At 38.3% G+C, this 18,035-nt stretch overlaps 2 protein-coding genes across 2 annotated transcripts; one reads left to right on the forward strand and one right to left on the reverse strand.

The window, feature by feature from the left end:
* The first annotated feature begins 7,606 nt into the window (after positions 1–7,606).
* LOC141631525 (uncharacterized) lies at positions 7,607–9,382 on the forward strand. The gene has a single exon (XM_074444184.1). The coding sequence runs from the start codon at positions 7,607–7,609 to the stop codon at positions 9,380–9,382; it is 1,776 nt and encodes a 591-aa protein (XP_074300285.1).
* A 4,845-nt stretch (positions 9,383–14,227) lies between these two features.
* On the reverse strand, positions 14,228–16,950 carry LOC141631526 (uncharacterized). Its single transcript, XM_074444185.1, has 2 exons — positions 16,023–16,950; positions 14,228–15,192 (listed from the first exon to the last, which is right to left on the reverse strand). The coding sequence occupies exons 1-2, from the start codon at positions 16,948–16,950 to the stop codon at positions 14,228–14,230; spliced, it is 1,893 nt and encodes a 630-aa protein (XP_074300286.1).
* Between the last annotated feature and the right edge of the window lie 1,085 nt (positions 16,951–18,035).

Here is an 18,035-nt window from a genome sequence, read left to right on the forward strand (position 1 = left end):
CATAATCTCATCTTTAATCCATGCTACAACTTCACCCGCACATCTTACCGCAACGTCGATTGATCACTTGGAAGAAAGGAGAGATAAAAGGGTAAAATGTTTTCAATGATAACCTACCACTAATAACAAGAACAGCCATACTTAAGATAAGTAGTAGAAAAGAGAAATAAAATGGGCATTGAGTACGATAAAGATGTAAGTACACATGCATAGTTCTAAAAGGTATTGTCATTTGTCAAATGTCAATATGAGCGAAGACGATAAATAATTCCACAATGATATTTAAGAGAACTAAAAATAAACAAATGATAAATAATAAGAAAAACTCATTTGTATAAACAGTCTTTTTTCCGCCTCCTCCATTTTCGTCAAATATGAAATCCAGCTAATAATCCATTGTACAATACTCAGATGTGAATCCATACTAGTGCGAATCTCAATCTCCGAACTAGCCCACAACCGACGGGACACAGGACAGTCCCGAAACAGGTGTTCCATTGTTTCCATGGCGAGAGCATCCATCTTACACAACTTGCATTTTGGGTCGAGAACAATATTCCTTCTCAAAAAATTATAACCCACTGACAAAGTATCCGTTAGAATTCGCCATATAAGAATTTTCCACGATTGTGGTCCAGGAAGACCCCACAAAGTCTTCTTACAAAAGTTTCGCGCATCCTCTGAAATCCTCACCTTATCCTTATGTGTTCCTTTTCGGTCCATATAATCCGCAAAAAATAACCCCATAACCACCCTTCACACTATAATGTCCATCCTGAGAATGCAGCCAATAAACCTCATCCTTTGTCTGTGTCTCGCAAATAGGCTTTGCTAAAATACTCGTAGCAAACTCTTCCTCAAAAATTTGATGTACAAACTCATCATTCCAAACAACGTCACCCCCGTGATGACTCCGTGTTGTAAGTTCATGAACCCGTAAATCTCTCAAATCCACTGACTCCAAACCTAGAAGATTTTGCTTAGGTTCCGGATACTCACCCTCTACCCATCTACTAGTCCAGACATTAAGTTTCGAGCTTATACCCGGCTTCCATCCCATATGTTGCCGCAAAAAGTGCAAACCATGTAAGACACTTTTCGCCCCCCATGATAAATTCTGTCGTTCCACAAGCTCAAAGTTATCACCCACTTCTCCACGTAGAAGGAGCTTTTTCCTGTAGATTTTAGTGAAATAAGTGCTGTCTCCATAAAAAATCCTCCATCCATGCTTCGCCAACATTGCTTGATTTAAACATTCAATATTACGAATCCCAAGACCACCCTTAGTTTTCGGTAAACTAAGAAACCGCTGACTACACCAATGAATAGGCTTCTCTTGTCTTTTACCCGCCCACCAAAAATGTGATAATAAGGAATTAACCTTATTCGTCACACTTACCGGTATTTTAAATACCGATAGAAAGTAATTAGAAAGATTTGATAGGACGGGCGAAATTAAAGTAAGCCTACTCGCCGGTGATAAGAAGATGCCATTCCAAGAGGAGATTTGTTTCATCACATTCTCCACCATACCCTTAAATAATTCCCTCTTTCATCCTTGAATATCAGTGGGTAAACCAAGATACTTTCCTAAACCCTTATTTCCTTTAATTTCAGGCGTTTCAAACCACGCCTTGCCTTTGCAAGAGTAGTACTCGGACTAAATTGAATCCTTGACTTATCCTCATTCATAACTTGCCCCGAAACCTTGCAATAATTATCAATAATGTCTCTTAAGGTCTTTGTAGAATTTTTGGTGTCCTTGAGGAGTAAAACCGCATCATCTGCAAAGAAAAGATGAGAAAGGGGCTCCACCCCTCGACACAAATTGATGCCCTTAATAATTCCACTATTCTGTGCCCGAATAAGCTTCCATGAAAGAATCTCCATGCAAAGAACAAATAAATAAGGTGATAAAGGATCCCCTTGTCTAAGGCCACATTTGGGTTTGAAAAGCTTTAAAGGCCCTCCATTGAACAGTACCTGGTAGGAGACCGTGGTTACATAATTCATAATCATTTTTATGATAGGGCTTGACATCCCAAATTTCATTAGAACTTCCCTTAGAAAATCCCAACGTACACGGTCATACGCCTTACTCATATCAGCCTTGAAAGCATAGCAGTTATTCCGCCCTTTTTTATGTGAATTGATCTTGTGGAGTGCCTCATGTGCCAGGAGAATATTATCCGAAATCACCCGTCCCGGAATGAAAGCATTTTGAAATTCCCCTACCAATTACCCCATCACTCCAGCTAGTTTATTTGTGATACATTTTGAAACAATACGCATAAAGACATTAGCCAAGCTTATGGGCCGATAGTCCCCTACCTTCTCCGGATTTTCACATTTTGGTACCAAGCAAATGAACGTCCTATTTTGCTCCTGAAGAACCCTTCCCGAATTGAGCACCGATAAAACTACCTCTGTCATATCCCTTTTAATAAAATACCGTGTTCATTATTGTTTATGTTTATTAAGATTGCAAGTAATATTAAAGTATACACCCTAACTTTTTAAGGTTACTTAATACGGAGTATGAATTTGGAGTAAATAATTAGAATTAACCGAATATATTTGCTATTAAGTGATATAATGACTTATACGGTAATTTGTACACTCTTACAATCCTACATTCCTACTCGCTAATACTCAATTTAGTTTGGGTTCACATTATAAATACAAGTCTACAAAGTACAACCTTGAGTATGAATAAAAAAAGACACAGGTCAAAAGTAGTTGATAAAAAAAAATAATCTCATACGCGGATAGAACATCACACAAACAAAATAGCATATAATTTCAATCGTGAAAACATTTGTTAATTACTACATTCTACACGACAGAGCACTACAAATTGGCCTCGGCATCGCCGGGGCATTAAATCTAGTATCTATCTATCTAATTAAAGGAAGCTTTTTTCGAGCAATTCTAGAGTCTCCAACATTAGCAGAACACTTAAATTAATAAATAATGCTAAATAACTTTAAGATAAACTTTTAAGATATTATGTATTTGAGTCTACCTATATATCTTGCGTACATATATATCCTTAGTTGTATTTGAGTTCGAAAAGGATTGTTGGTGCCAACTATAAAAGGAAGTATATAGGGGTGTTCAATTCCTATGCTTCGTTACTTATTTTGTTCTGCTCTATGTTAGCTAGATACTCTTTATTCATGATATTGTATGATGTACAGTATATTAGTGTTAATTATTGTTATGCTAATAATGTGTTTGCATATTATATTTAATGTAACACCCCGGCCCAAACCGGGTCGGGAGCGGTTACTTATGATATCTCACCAGGCTATGTACATGGCCCACAGATCAACACGGGTCCTTTATAGCGCATTTTGTCCTCACTCATGCGCATCCCGGAAACCTTCCCAGGAGGTCACCCATCCTAAGACTACTCTCAGCCAAGCACGCTTAACTTTGGAGTTCTTTCACATGGATGACCATAAAAGAAAGTGCACTTTGTTGATATGAGTAGTACTTACAATCCCTTTAAGCACTAGTCAATTAAGCCTATCACTGGACCTCTTCAATTGCCGTGGGGTGTTACATTTAATGCTATATTTATTGTTTATTTTCTTCGCCAATACTAAGTGTAATTTGGTTTAAAATTTCAGGTACAATATTAAGTTGAGTGTGTAACATGGTTGTTAATTTATGGGGAAAATCTTCAAATAATACTATTGGAAAAGGTAAGTATTTTTGTTTATTGCAATGTTGATTTGTTTGCATGTTTGAAGTTCTTTTTCTTCTTATTTATTTGGTTCTCTAATTTTGTACACTTAATTTTAATTTGTAGGTACTTTATGCACAAATCAGAGGACAAACAACTTGTGATTCTATTTGAACATGCATACATACATACATACATAAATAAACAATAATAAGCTTGATGAATTTTAGTTGATCAACAATGAAATATGTTCATTACATGGTGGGAATATGAGATAGAACATAGAGACACACTAATAGAATATTATAAAGAGTTTGACTCAAATTCTTTTATGATTATGAGATATTTATGTAAGTTGTTGCCTGTTGGATACATGTACGCAAGGAAATAGCATTGATGCAGTGAATAATTCTATCCTTAATCAGGAGCGGAACCAGCCTGTGGCTGTGGCTACTTGGGCTGTATCTCGCGTTGAAATAACAGATGAAATTTAGTGCATTGTACATACGTAACTTCAAAGTGGCATAGCTGGTTGTTGAATGGTTTACCATGCGGGGTGATAGGGGTTCTACTCCCCCTGCCTTCAAGATTTCTACTTTTTTTTTGGTTAAATACCAACATTTAATGGAGTATCCAAAACACAATGAAAGTCTTCGCTATTTTTTAATCTTCATTTTTCACAAAGTTCAATTTTATTCATTTCTCATACAAAACTTCAATTTATACGACAATCTCTTATGAATACTTTATTGTAACATATATTTAAATCAAATAATTAATTATTGAGTATGTTATATTGTTATAATTATAAAATATTATATGCTAGATTTTTATCGTATTAGGCATGTAAGATTAATTAAAATAGTTACTATCTCTCTTGATAGAAATTATGTTAGCGAATCCATAAAATTTTATATCCGAGATTCTAACCAAAATATTAAGGCGGTTTTTGCGTAAAAAGTATAATTTTTTTAGCTTAAAATTGGAGAAACACGCAAAAAATGGAGTATCGCTTTCCGGGTGTCATAGAACGTTGAAACGCATACATGTCTATTAACGGCTTGAATTTTTCTTTAATCAATACATTTCAATTGTCTATAAATCTAGCCCTAAGTAGATTTCCATCTTGGTTCCGCCCCTGTCCTTAATCCTTCTACTTTGGTTACCTACTTCTGATTTTGTTTTCCTTATTATTACAGTAATTCATGCATGTAAGTTTGTTTTATTAATTATTACTCCGTATTTAGTATTAAATGAGATGGGACTCAAAGGATTGTGGCCACCGTTTTTAGCTAGAAGCTTAGAATACTCCCTTAGTATCATATTATTTTGTATGGCCTGTTAATTCAAATAGAAGTATGCACATAGTTTTTCCAAGTCTGAAATTAATAAAAAAGAAAAAAAAATCATATTTTGGTTTGCTATATAACACACGAAATCGGTTTATAAAATATAGATTTAACAAATTTTTTCAACGGATCTAGATTGCCACTGCTCTATGACATTTTTTTGTCTATAGTACATAAACGGTTCCGATATGGGTTAAATTTGTTCAATTGAAATTGGATTTACCTCAGTTTTGGTTTCCGCTCGATTACTACCGGCTTCATTTTTAGCATCTTTAATCATTTTTTTATATTTCGAGTCAGGTACTATCTAGATCGGGTTAATATCAGTTAAGTTAATTAAATACAAAAGTAGATTTTTCTAAGTATATCAAGAAAAACCATCCTAGATAGTTAAAAAGAAAAAAAAATCAAACTAATAACTACCTATATTATATGAGATGTTTGGTTAACCTGATTAAAAGACTGCTGACTAATAAAAGAATTAGTGTTTGAGAATAGAGCCAATCCATTATATTTTATTCCAAAACAATCAACCAAAACAATCAACCACATTTATTCTCCCTCCGTCCCACTCATTATTAATTATCAATTGAATTCGACACAAAAACGTAAAAAGTGTGACAGAAAGAATTTTAATACACCCTCCAATCGAGACCAAAGGTAACTCTTATTATAAATGGACGGCCCAAACCAAAGCTAACATTCCTTTTTTTGCGACAACATTACCAAGTTATCCTTATACACATTTGATATTTACACAAAATATCATTACATGGCTTACCTACCAACCCAGCCACAATTACATGGTTCAGCTATTTTTTCCCTTTTGACTCTTCCTTTTTTCACCTTTTCTTAAATTCTATATTTTCGCCCATGTTACCTTTGGTCTGCGTCGGAGGGCGTAATTATATTGGACTACAAATCTCCCATTTGCTCCGAGCACTTCCAAGGTAAAATTACTTTAATAACATATAATGAGAGTTGAACTTGCTAGGCCATGTTCATTTGGACTTAAAATCACTTTCAGCTCAGTTTAACTCTCATTATATTTTTAGTTGAGAAAAGTTAAGCTCCTATAAATTCAGCCGCAAAAAGTTAAGTTCCTATAAGTTTAGTTCAACTCATATAGGTTCAGTTTAGAAAAGTTAAGCTCAATTGATACCCAGTTTTCTATAAGCTAAGCTCCCGTAAGTCTAATTTAGCTCTTATAAGCTCAGTTTAGAAAATTTAAGCTTTATAAGTTCAGTTCAGCTTTTATATGTTCAATTCAGAAAAATTAAGTGTTGAAGCTGCACAGGCCAATTCAGATGTTTTATTGCGAGACAATTTCTGGGTTTAATTTGCCATCAATTTTTTTGTTCATAGCCATATTTTGTGTGTTGTTTAATTTCTGGGTTTAATTTTGGCAAATTACTTTGTTAATTTCCCTTTATGATACTTCGAATCGTTAACCGCGTGTGTTAAAGATCGTTATCTTATGAGGCATAGTCTCACATTAATTCTCTATTATGTGGACCTAATTAATTCTCTAGTATATGCAAATTCATAAGGTAGTTAACGTTAGGTGGAGACCTTCATGTCGCTCGAAAACTAATAAATTATAAATTAATATATAAATAAAGATAGTATACTAAAACTTATCTTTTAATTTCTAGCTTAAACCAAAACATACCTTTTAATTTATAATTTAAATTTTCTTTTTATTATACTCCGCATTAATTTTTATATTAATATAGCTCTTTTATTTATACTGATTTTATTATGTACTGTATTAGATTTTTGAGAAACCTTGTAAAAGTCAAATTCTCTAATATTGTCCCAAATTATTCACTAAAATTGTACTCTCTAATATCAATCAAAGTCATTCACAAAAGTTATATTCTTTATAATCGCTCGAAATAACCGTTCTTTATACCACAAGTATGCGAATTTTCATTGAATATACGACTATACTGTGCCGCACAAAATGAAAATTATCATACCCTTGTAAATAAGTTCACAAGAAAAAAGCACAAAATCAAAAGAGCAAGTGAAAAAGACCAAAAAAATCACACGTTCGAGATTATGAATGCTAAAATTCGGTATACATCTACACTATTGTACAAAAAAAAAAGATATTTTTGTATATCTACATAAAGTATGAAGGAAGAAATAAAGTTATAATTTGAGATCACTTTCACTGTATAATACGGAGTCACATAGTATGCACGCATAATTACTTATAGAATCTCTTCTAATCTGACATCAATCAATCAATCAATCAAAGTATTATGAAATTGTTGATTATGCTTCTAACATACATCAAGAAAAAAGACAAAAATATTAGATACCAATACAATGGTAACAGTTAAATCATATCTGTTAGGATTAGTCTGATATTACTATTATAGATATTATTATATGGCTATTAAAGCCCAATATTGTAACTATATAAGTCAATGTTTGATATCAATATATGACACGATTTACCGTTCAGTTATCTTAACATGGTATCAGGTTTCCAGGTTACACAAAAACCCTAAAAAAAAAAAAAACAAAACACACAACGAAGATCATCAAAGCCGCTATGGCAGGCGACGATGAGCATCTCAAATCAACAGCCCTTGATTATACCAATCCCTTTTTCCTTGGATCTCATGACACTCCTAATCTCAAAATCACACACGTTGTTCTCCGTCGTGATAATTACGACGCATGGAAAAACTCGATGACGCGATCTTTGAAGTCTCGTCGCAAATACGGCTTCATTGATGGTTCTATCAAAAAACCGTCTGATGAACTCGGTCTTGACAATTGGGTGGTTGTTAATTGCACCCTTGTTCAATGGATACTTAATACCATTGATCCATCTTTACTTGATAGCATATTCTACGCGGAGGAAGCGGCCCCTTTATGGGCAGAATTGGCAGCCACGTTTTCGGTTGTCGACGGCACGAAGATTCACGGTTTGAAAACTCAATTACATGAATGCAAGCGGACGAAAGGTATGGATGTTTCCACCTATTATGGTAAACTTAAATCGATTTGGGATTCTATTGCTGTTCACGAACCCCCGTTTGCTTGCAAGTGCGGCAAGTGCGAGTGCAATATTGGTCCGTCTGCTGTGCAACGGCTCGACAATGAGCGGCTGCATCAATTCTTTATGGGACTTGATCCCACTCTGTATTCTAACATTCGTTCACAGCAATTCCAACTCGATCCTCTGCCGTCTCTTAGTCGTGCCTATCAAGTTGTTATTCAGGAAGAGCGGTTGCGGGCATCCTCTGCTCCCGCCGACGCCTCTGATGTGGTGGCCTTTGCCACGCCAGGTCGTACTTCCTCTGCTCCAGTTGATTGGCGTGCTCTCCGTGATAAAGAGCGCAGTGAGAGGCGACCTCCTTCCTGTACTTATTGTGACACGCGTGGTCATGACGTTTCTTATTGCTTTATTAAGACTCAAAATTTCCCCGAGTGGTGGGGGGACAGGCCGCGTACCCTGGCTGACCTCCGTCGTGCTCGAGCTGCTAGTTCTCGTGGTTCTGGCTATGGTGGTGCACGTGGAGGGCATGGTACATCAGCTTCTTCTCATCAGGCTGCTATGGGTCCCGTTACCTCCTCGGGTCAGGCCGCTACCTCGGGTCAAGCCGGTTCTTCGAGTCACGCTGGCTCCTCAGTTCAAGCTAATCTGGTCACCACAAGCGTGTCCACTAATACTGTTAATATCTCCGATCGTTTAAGTGGTATGTTTCCCTGGATCATTGACACGGGTGCTTCCAATCATGTCACCGGAAATTTAACATGTTTGGAAGCACAGCGCATCATCCCATCTCGTACCGTTGGATTGCCTAACGGGCATCAAGTTGCTTCTACGGTGATGGGCTCGGTTTTTATTAATAATACGTTAATTCTTGATAATGTTTTATACGTTCCAAGTTTGACCTGCAATCTTATTTCCGTCTCTCAGCTGACTTCTACTTGTGATTATACCTTTGAATTTGCTAAGAATTCTTGTCTTATTCAGGCCCCTTCTACGAGGAAGACGATTGGAGTAGGTGAGCTGCGAGATGGGCTCTATTGGATTTGTGCGGGTGCGCGGGATACGGTGGTAAATTTCGTCACAGACGCGGGTACTATTGCTCTCTGGCATCAACGGTTGGGTCATCCGTCAAATAAGGCTTTCAAAGCTGTTTCCTTTGCTAGTAGTCTTAATTTTAGTAAGCATTCCGTTTGTGAGACTTGTCATTTTGCCAAACAGCATCGTAACAGTTTTTCTTTGAATAATAAGCGTGCATCTGAATTATTTGAGTTAATTCACTGCGATCTTTGGGGACCATATCGCCTTGTTTCGTCTTGTGGTGCTTAGTACTTTCTCACAATTGTTGATGATTATTCTCGGGCTACTTGGGTATATTTAATGGTCGACAAAACAGAAGTAACTGATATGTTTATGCATTTTATAGCCATGGTCGATAAGCAATTTTCAAAACCAATTAAGTTTGTTCAAAGTGATAATGGAAACGAATTTAATTGTATGGCTGGATATTTCTTTGCCCACGGAATCCATTTTCAGACCTCTTGCGTTGGCACGCCCCAACAAAATGGACGTGTTGAACGCAAGCACCGTCACATCTTGGATGTTGCTCGAGCTCTACTTTTCCAAGCCTCTTTGCCTAAAACTTTTTGGGGCGAATGTATTCTTACTGCTGCCTATTTAATCAATCGCACTCCGACTGCTTTACTTGATAATAAAACCCCATATGAATGTCTCTATGGTCAGTCACCGTCTTATAAAAATTTACGCGTTTTTGGTTGCTTGTGTTTTGCTCATAACCAAAATACACGAGGAGACAAATTTGAAAAGCGGGGACGGAAATGCATTTTTGTGGGTTACCCGCATTCAAAAAAGGGTTGGAAATTATATGACATTGAGACGGAATCCTTCTTTGTGTCTCGAGATGTTGTTTTTCACGAAAGTGTTTTTCCTTTTACTGCCCCTGCCAGCTCCCCTATCATACCCGATTTCCCTCTCGATGATCCTTTTAATGGACCCCCTGACACGAGTGGGGCAGCCCGGTTTCACTCTGAACGACGGACTGGTGTTCAGGAGGTAGGGCCTGGTGCTGTTGAGGAAGCCGCGCCTAACGTGGGGGAGGCCGAGCCTGGTCCTGCGGCCGGGAATGCAGCAGCTACGGGAGCCGCCACGGGGTCTGGTACAGGGGATGCCACCGCTGCTGAACTCGGGCGTGGTCGCCGTCAAAAATTTCAAAATTCTCGTTTGTGTGGGTAGTATGTTCTTGGCACCGCACAAAATCCTTCTTCCTCGCGCTCACCAAGTCCAGACTCGTCTACCTCAGGTACTCCTTATTCTTTAGCAAATTATATTGATTCTCATTCTTTTTCCGCGAACCATAGAACCTTTCTTGCAGCCATCACTGAGAATATTGAACCTCCAACATTTAAAGAGGCCATACGGGATTCCAAATGGTGTGAGGCTATGAGGGAAGAAATTACAGCTCTTGAACGCAATGAAACGTGGGAGCTGACTGATCCTCCGTCTGATAAAAAGGTACTTGGATGTCGTTGGGTTTATCGCATTAAATACAAGTCCGATGGTACAATTGAACGATTTAAAGCTCGTTTGGTCATTTTTGGTAATCATCAAGTCGAGGGACTTGATTTCAGTGAGACATTCGCTCCGGTCATAAAAATGGTTACAATTCGAGCATTCTTATCTGTTGCAGCTGTTAATAAATGGGAATTGCACCAAATGGACGTTCATAATGCGTTCCTTCATGGTGATTTGGATGAAGAGGTGTATATGCGTGTTTCTCCTGGATTTGGTCGAGGAAAAGAGGGCAAGGTTTGTCGTCTAAAGAAATCGTTGTATGGTCTTCGTCAAGCTACTCGATGTTGGTTTGCCAAGCTAGCCTCTTCTCTTAAGGATTATGGGTTTACGCAGTCATATTCTGATTATTCTCTTTTCTCTTACTCCAAAGACAAGGTTCGTTTATTCGTTCTCGTTTATGTCAATGATTTAGTAATAGCAGGCAATGATTCTTCTGCTATTTCATTTTTTAAAGACTATTTGGGGAAGTGTTTCCATATGAAAGATTTGGGTCCTCTTAAATATTTTCTCGGCCTCGAAGTTGCACGCAGCTCAAAAGGCATTTATCTGAGCCAGCGGAAATACGCTCTAGATATTATATCTGAAACGGGGTTGCTCGGAGCCAAGCCTGTCGTCAGTCCAATTGAGCAAAACCATCAGCTTGGTTTGGCTAAAGGCGAGCTTCTCACTGATATAGAGGCCTATAGACGGCTGGTTGGTAGGCTTGTTTATCTCGTAGTCACACGCCCTGATCTATCCTACGCGGTGCATATTCTTTCTCGTTTTCTTCATGAGCCTCGACAAGACCATTGGGACGCCGCTTTACGTGTGGTTCGCTACTTGAAAGGTAGCCCCGGTCAAGGTATTTTATTAAACTCCGACACTGATTTCTCTATTTCCGGCTGGTGCGATTCTGATTACGCCGGATGCCCTCTCACACGTCGGTCTACTACCGGCTGGATCGTTTTTTTGGGTACTAATCCAATTTCGTGAAAGACGAAAAAACAAACCACTGTCTCTCTCTCTTCTGCTGAGGCTGAGTATCGATCGATGGTCGCGGTCGTTTGTGAGTTAAAATGGTTGAAAGGCCTTCTGACAAGTTTGGATGTCTCCTTCCCTCTGCCTATGAAGATTCTTTGTGACAGTCAGTCCGCCATTCATCTTGCCCAAAATCCCATTTTTCACGAACGCACGAAGCATATCGAAATCGATTGTCATTTCGTGCGTGATGCGATCACAGAAGGGCTCATTTCTCCGGTTCATGTGGGCTCTGCGGAGCAGGTTGCTGATATTTTCACAAAGGCTCTCGGTGTGCCTCAATTTTCTTACCTTCTTCGTAAGCTGGGCATTCTTGACCTTCATGCTCCAGCTTAAGGGGGGGTGTTAGGATTAGTCTGATATTACTATTATGGATATTATTATATGGCTATTAAAGCCCAATATTGTAACTATATAAGTCAATGTTTGATATCAATATATGACACGATTTACCGTTCAGTTATCTTAACAATATCAACAACAAAATACACAATTTTGCAATCAAATAAAGAGAAACGTAGGAAAAAATGTTAGAAAATAAAATACAAAGTAAAAACAAACAAATAAGAAGTAATTTTTTTGTATAAACCTTTGTGGATTTGTTTTTTTTGGTAAAGTTTGTTATGATGTGTTTGCATTTATGATCTACCAATTCTTTTAGCTACTATTGTTATAATAATGTTTTGAAATATTTGAATGGAAATCTACATTAGCAAATGAAAGTGGTAATCATTAATTTTAGTTTAGTGCTTATTGCTCCTTTTGCATCCGTATCTTCCCGGTAGTTCTCATGTGCTTAGGCTTTGTATGCATTACCCATTATTCGTGAAACCATTATGCATGTTCAGGATGAGAATTTATTTGATTAATTAGTGTCTGAGTAAGCAAGATGGAATTCATGAAAACATAATCGAAGAAGTTATCTAGTAACAATGTAACATACTCTTTGTCGAAAACACGAAAAAGTTATTAGACACTTACCTTTGCTTTGATTGGTTCAACATATAAATTCAACAAATTTGTTATACACTATGTACCTACAATTTCAAATTATATTACAACGTTAGTAAATTTCGACAACCCGCATATTATTAGCTAAGAAACAGTATAATCATAAAGTATATATAATAGGCACACAATTAATATCGCAAAATAGTCATTCAACATCAAGTAATAGAAAATCAAGTGTAAAAATCAATATTCAATATTGAGATGTAGTGAATGTTCACATTCATTAATCAACGTAGGGTGCAATACATATATACATGATATAGTTAACTAAATCTTTGACTCTCCTTATATTCCTCCTAATTATATGGTAACTAAATATATTATTTACATATGTAGAACAATTATGATTATGCTGAATAATCTCCTACTATTTCTCATATCTTCTATATTCTGCCTCCTCAATTCAACACTCCCCCTCAAGTTGGAGCACTCGGTAATCCGAGTCCCAACTTGTACTGTAGATGATCGAAACTTTCTCCTCCTAATGCCTTTGTGAATAAATCCGCTATTTGCTCCTTACTGCGGACATGAGACATGCTTATTGTGTTTTCAATCAGATGTTGTCTCACAAAATGACAATCTATCTCAATGTGTTTCGTTCTATCATGGAACACCGGATTTTTGGCAATATGAATTGCCCCTTGATTGTCGCATTATATTCTCATCGGCTTTGTGTGAAAGATGCCTAATGAAGCTAAAAATGATTTTATCCATATGAGCTCACTGGTCACACCGCCAATTGCTCTATATTCTGCCTCCGCTGTCGACTTGGCCACCGTTACTTGCTTTTTGGCCCTCCAAGATATGGGTGACTCTCCAATTGACACGAAATACCCACTCAACGATCTCCTAGTAATCGGACAAGATGCATAGTCCGAGTCACAATATCCTTTCAATTGGTAGTCAACTTGTTTCTTGAACATGATTCCTTTGCTTGGATTCCTCTTAATATATCGCACTACTCGTAATGCCGCTTCCCAATGCTCTTTCCTTGGCTCATTTACGAACTGCGATAGAATGTGGACCGCGTAAACAAGGTCCGGCCTTGTAATTGTTAAGTACACAAGTCTCCCGACAAGTCTTCGATACTTCATAATGTCCCTTAGCACATATCCCTTTGCTAATGACAAGTTATGTCTCGGCTGAATCGGTGTATACACCGTCTTTGCTCCTGCCATACCACTTTCTTCTATAATGCTCAAGGCATATTTCCTTTGATTTAAAAACAATCCACCTGCTCTCTGATCTACTTCAATGCCCAAGAAAAACTTGAGTTTCCCCAAGTCTTTAATCCCGAATTGTGCATCTAAAAAAGCCTTGAATTTTTCACAAGCCTTCTTACCGTTACTAACCACGATCATATCATCCACGTAAATAAGAACTCCAATGAACACTCCATTTTGGTTTAGTGTGAACAAGGAGTAATCGGCCAAGGACTGCACAAATCCGTAACTTTTCATAGCAACTGTTAATTTTGCGAACCAATTGCGAGAAGCTTGTTTCAAACCGTAAATCGACTTCATTAATTTACATACTTTGTTCCCGCCTTTTCTTTCAAAACCTTGTGGAATTTTTCTTGTAAACTTCCTCATCAAGATCTCCATGTAAAAAAGCATTGTTGACATCTACTTGTTCAATGGACCAACCTTTCATTACGGCAACCGCTAACATACATCTCACACTCGTCATTTTTGCTACCGGTGCATAAGTCTCATGGAAATCGATTCCTTCTACTTGAGTGAATCCTTGTGCCACAAGTCTCGCTTTGTACCGTTCAATTTCTCCATTTGCTCGGTACTTAATTTTGTATACCCACTTACACCCTATTGGCTTTTTACCTTCGGGCAAGCTAACAATTTTCCAAGTACCATTTTCTTCCAAAGCATCTATCTCTTTTCTCATTGCCTCCCTCCATTCCAAGCTTCTTTCCGCCTCATGATAATAGGTCGGCTCTTTATGTTTATCAATCTTGGCCAGGAAACTCTTATGGGAATGTGAGAAACAATTAGTAGTAACGTAATTGACTAGAGGATAGCGCGTACCTGACGACGAGGATTTTGTTTGTTCGTGGTGAGCACGCAACCTTGGGTGTATTATTCTTGTTGACTTGCAATAATAATCTTTCTTCCAAGACGGCTCTCGTTTTTCTCTCGCACCACGACCCATCCTTTCCTCCATTGCACCATCTTGAGTGTTTGTCACGTCCTGTACAATTTCATGTTCTGTTTTTTTATGATGTTCATTATTGCCAGGACTTTCGAAAGTTCCTGCACTCGTATTCGGAACAACACCAATTTCCTGCGACATATCATCAACCTGCTGAAAAACACCAATTTCCTGCAACATATCATCAACCTGCTCTTCATTCACGTCCTCTGTCACGCCACTGTCAGCAAGTCTCCCCCTCACAACATGGGGTTCCTCAATTTCGAAGTCATCCGTGTACAAGTCAGTGCCTTGCTGATTTTGTGACACGGTTTGAGCTCCCCCTTGTTGTGTATTTGCACCAGTTTCGGACACTAATTAAGGAAACACGTGCTCATAGAAAATAACATCACGTGACACAAGAACCCGTCTCTCCTTTAAATCATACACCTTCCATCCTTTTTTACTATGGGGATAGCCGAGAAAAATACAACGTTTCCCCCGTTCCCCAAATTTGTCCCGTGTTTTGTCTTTATTGTGAACGTAACACAAGCATCCAAAAATTCTAACATTGTCATAATTTGGTTTCTTGTGATATAAAAATTCATACGGGGTCTTGCCATCTAGCAATGGTGTGGGTGTACGATTTATAAGGTATGCAGCAGTTAATACGCATTCACCCCAAAAATGTAAAGGTAACCCTCCTTCAAAACGCAATGCCCGAGCTTTCTCGAGTATATGACGGTGTTTTCTCTCTACCCTACCATTTTGTTGGGGTGTATCGGTATTACTAGTTTGAAATAATATCCCATTTTCTTCATAATATTGCTGCATTGACCCGGACAACAATTCCGTCCCATTATCACTGTGAATTATTTTAACACAGGTCTCAAATTGTGTTTTTACCATCTGACAAAATTTTTTTAAATAATCTCCAGCTTCACTCTTATCTTTCATGAGGTAAATCCAAACAGCCTGGCTATGGTCATCGACTATGGTAAGAAATAATGTGCTCGGGTTAAACTAGCTATTCGGTATTTTCCCCATATGTCACAATGAATAAGACCAAACAAAACATCACAACGTTTATTATTAGAACGAAAAATATTGCGTGTTTGTTTTGCCCTACAACAAGAATCGCAAGCCATATCCGAGTCCCAATTTAAATTACGTCCAACTAAAGTAGAAAAACGAGATAAAATACTTTTGGATGGATGTCCAAGTCGTTTGTGCCACAAACTTTCCTCTTTGGTCACGGTCATTCGTCCTACTTGTTCTGGCCGTTCCGACTTGTAATAATACACCCCTTGTCGATGCTCACCCCGTCCAATCTTCATCCTCGTAGTCCGGTCCTGCATTTCACAATAATCATTGTAAAAGGATACTACACAATTATTCTCACTTATCAATTGTTGAACGGAAATGATATCAGAAGTAAGTGTTGGAACAAACAAAACGTCTTTCAAGACGAAATTCTTGCTCAACTCGACTTCTCCATGTATTTCGGCTTTCATTATCCTACCATCGGGCAAACTGACATTGGATTGTTCTTCATGTCTAATATTTTTCAACAAATCTCTCTTTCCAGTCATATGATGCGAACATCCGCTATCGATTAACCATTCAACATCTAATGTAACTTTCATACCTTGCAACTTGCCATTACCATCAGGACTACATTGCATTAGGATTTGCAGCTTTTCTATCTCCTCTGTAGTGAAGGGTATATTCTGATTCGAAGTCTCCGCATTCCACGTTCCCGACGAATTTCCCATTGCATTTGCCTGATGTCCACGGCCATGTCCTCTGCCTCGGTTGTTTACCCCTCGGTTGCTGCTTCCTCCTCTTCTTCCACGACCCCTTTCTCTTACCTTCACCACTTCATACCCATGTTTGTCAAAACAATTGTCTTCGATATGATAGTATTTTTTGCAATGAGAACACTGTGGTGGGTAATTGTCGTCTTCAGTTTCTGATTTCTGATGGCCTCCACGACCTCGGCCTGCATCGTGAGATCTTACTGCCATTGCCACCTCCATTTTTTCTTCCTTAACTTTGGTTATAGAGGCGTGTCTTTCCTCCCTAAAAACAATACCATATACACGATTGATATTAGCTATAGGATCCTCCATTAATAAATTAGTTCGTAAATTACCATATAATTTCGAGTCCAACCCCATTAGGAATTGGTGAACCTTCTCTTCTTCGTGTTCTTTCGCTATTGAAGCGGCTGCTCCACAAGTGCATGCCTTTACGCTGCTATAATTCGCCAACTCATCCCATATTGTAACACCCCCATACTCCAAGTGCCTTACCAGGACCACTCAGGTATGGAGACATCACCATCTCGGTTGCCCGAGGTATGATAATCAAATAGACAAAATAGAAACAACATTTATTATAAATAGTTTAATGAATGAATACGATCCTCGAAACCAAATCGAAAGTGCAATACATTATTCAAAACTAATCGTTCTCAATCGAAATAGAAATAAATACTAAACTACAAAGTGGAAGACTCTATCGTCATGTCGTGGCCATCCCAACTATCCCCGTACTCATCTCTATACCGCTCAATATCGCTCACCATCCCGAATGGATCACCGCAGTTTTACAAAACAACACCGGGTCGTACTAATCACACAATCAAAACAGACAATAACAATAAGGCAAACAGACAATTTGAATCACACATACACACAACACCAACTCCCATCATCATCTCAACACCGATCGTCCCACCGGACCATACCGCGAGTGGGGGACCGCAGCCGTTCCCACCTAAGCCCCGCTCATCGTACGAGCGATAACCCTGTCCATTAATGTGCACATCCCCTTTCGTGGCGGGTTCCACGAAGGGCGAAACTAGGGCGTGAGATCACTCCCGCAAGTGACCCCACTCAGCCGAGAACGCATCTCGAGAGCCATAGAAACCAATCACAATCACAATCACAATCACAATCACAATCACAATCACAATCACAATCATCTTATTAAACAACTAACTACAGCACATCACCAATATCCCATTATGGGACTAATACTGAGTAGGAAATCCTACCTGGAAAGCAAACACGCAGACGATCTAAACAATTTGTCTCAAAACGGCTCCTCTACGAATTCTCCTCCTATCACACATAACACATAAAGGCTACCAATTACTTACTACTCATAAAACCCCCAAACCCTAAATTAGGGTTTGACCAAAACTAGCAAA

Source organism: Silene latifolia, chromosome Y, assembly GCF_048544455.1.
Source record: "Silene latifolia isolate original U9 population chromosome Y, ASM4854445v1, whole genome shotgun sequence".
Classification (NCBI taxonomy): Eukaryota; Viridiplantae; Streptophyta; class Magnoliopsida; order Caryophyllales; family Caryophyllaceae; genus Silene; species Silene latifolia.

What these genes read in the sequence shown, in the direction of transcription:
- LOC141631525 (XM_074444184.1), top strand. Translation starts at nt 7,607, where the DNA reads ATGGCAGGCGACGATGAGCATCTCAAATCAACAGCCCTTGATTATACC.
- LOC141631526 (XM_074444185.1), bottom strand. Translation starts at nt 16,950, where the DNA reads ATGGAGGATCCTATAGCTAATATCAATCGTGTATATGGTATTGTTTTT. An exon ending in ACTTGGACATCCATCCAAAA is followed by an intron (nt 15,193 to 16,022) that starts GTATTTTATCTC and finishes TTCCTTAATTAG; the next exon opens with TGTCCGAAACTGGTGCAAAT.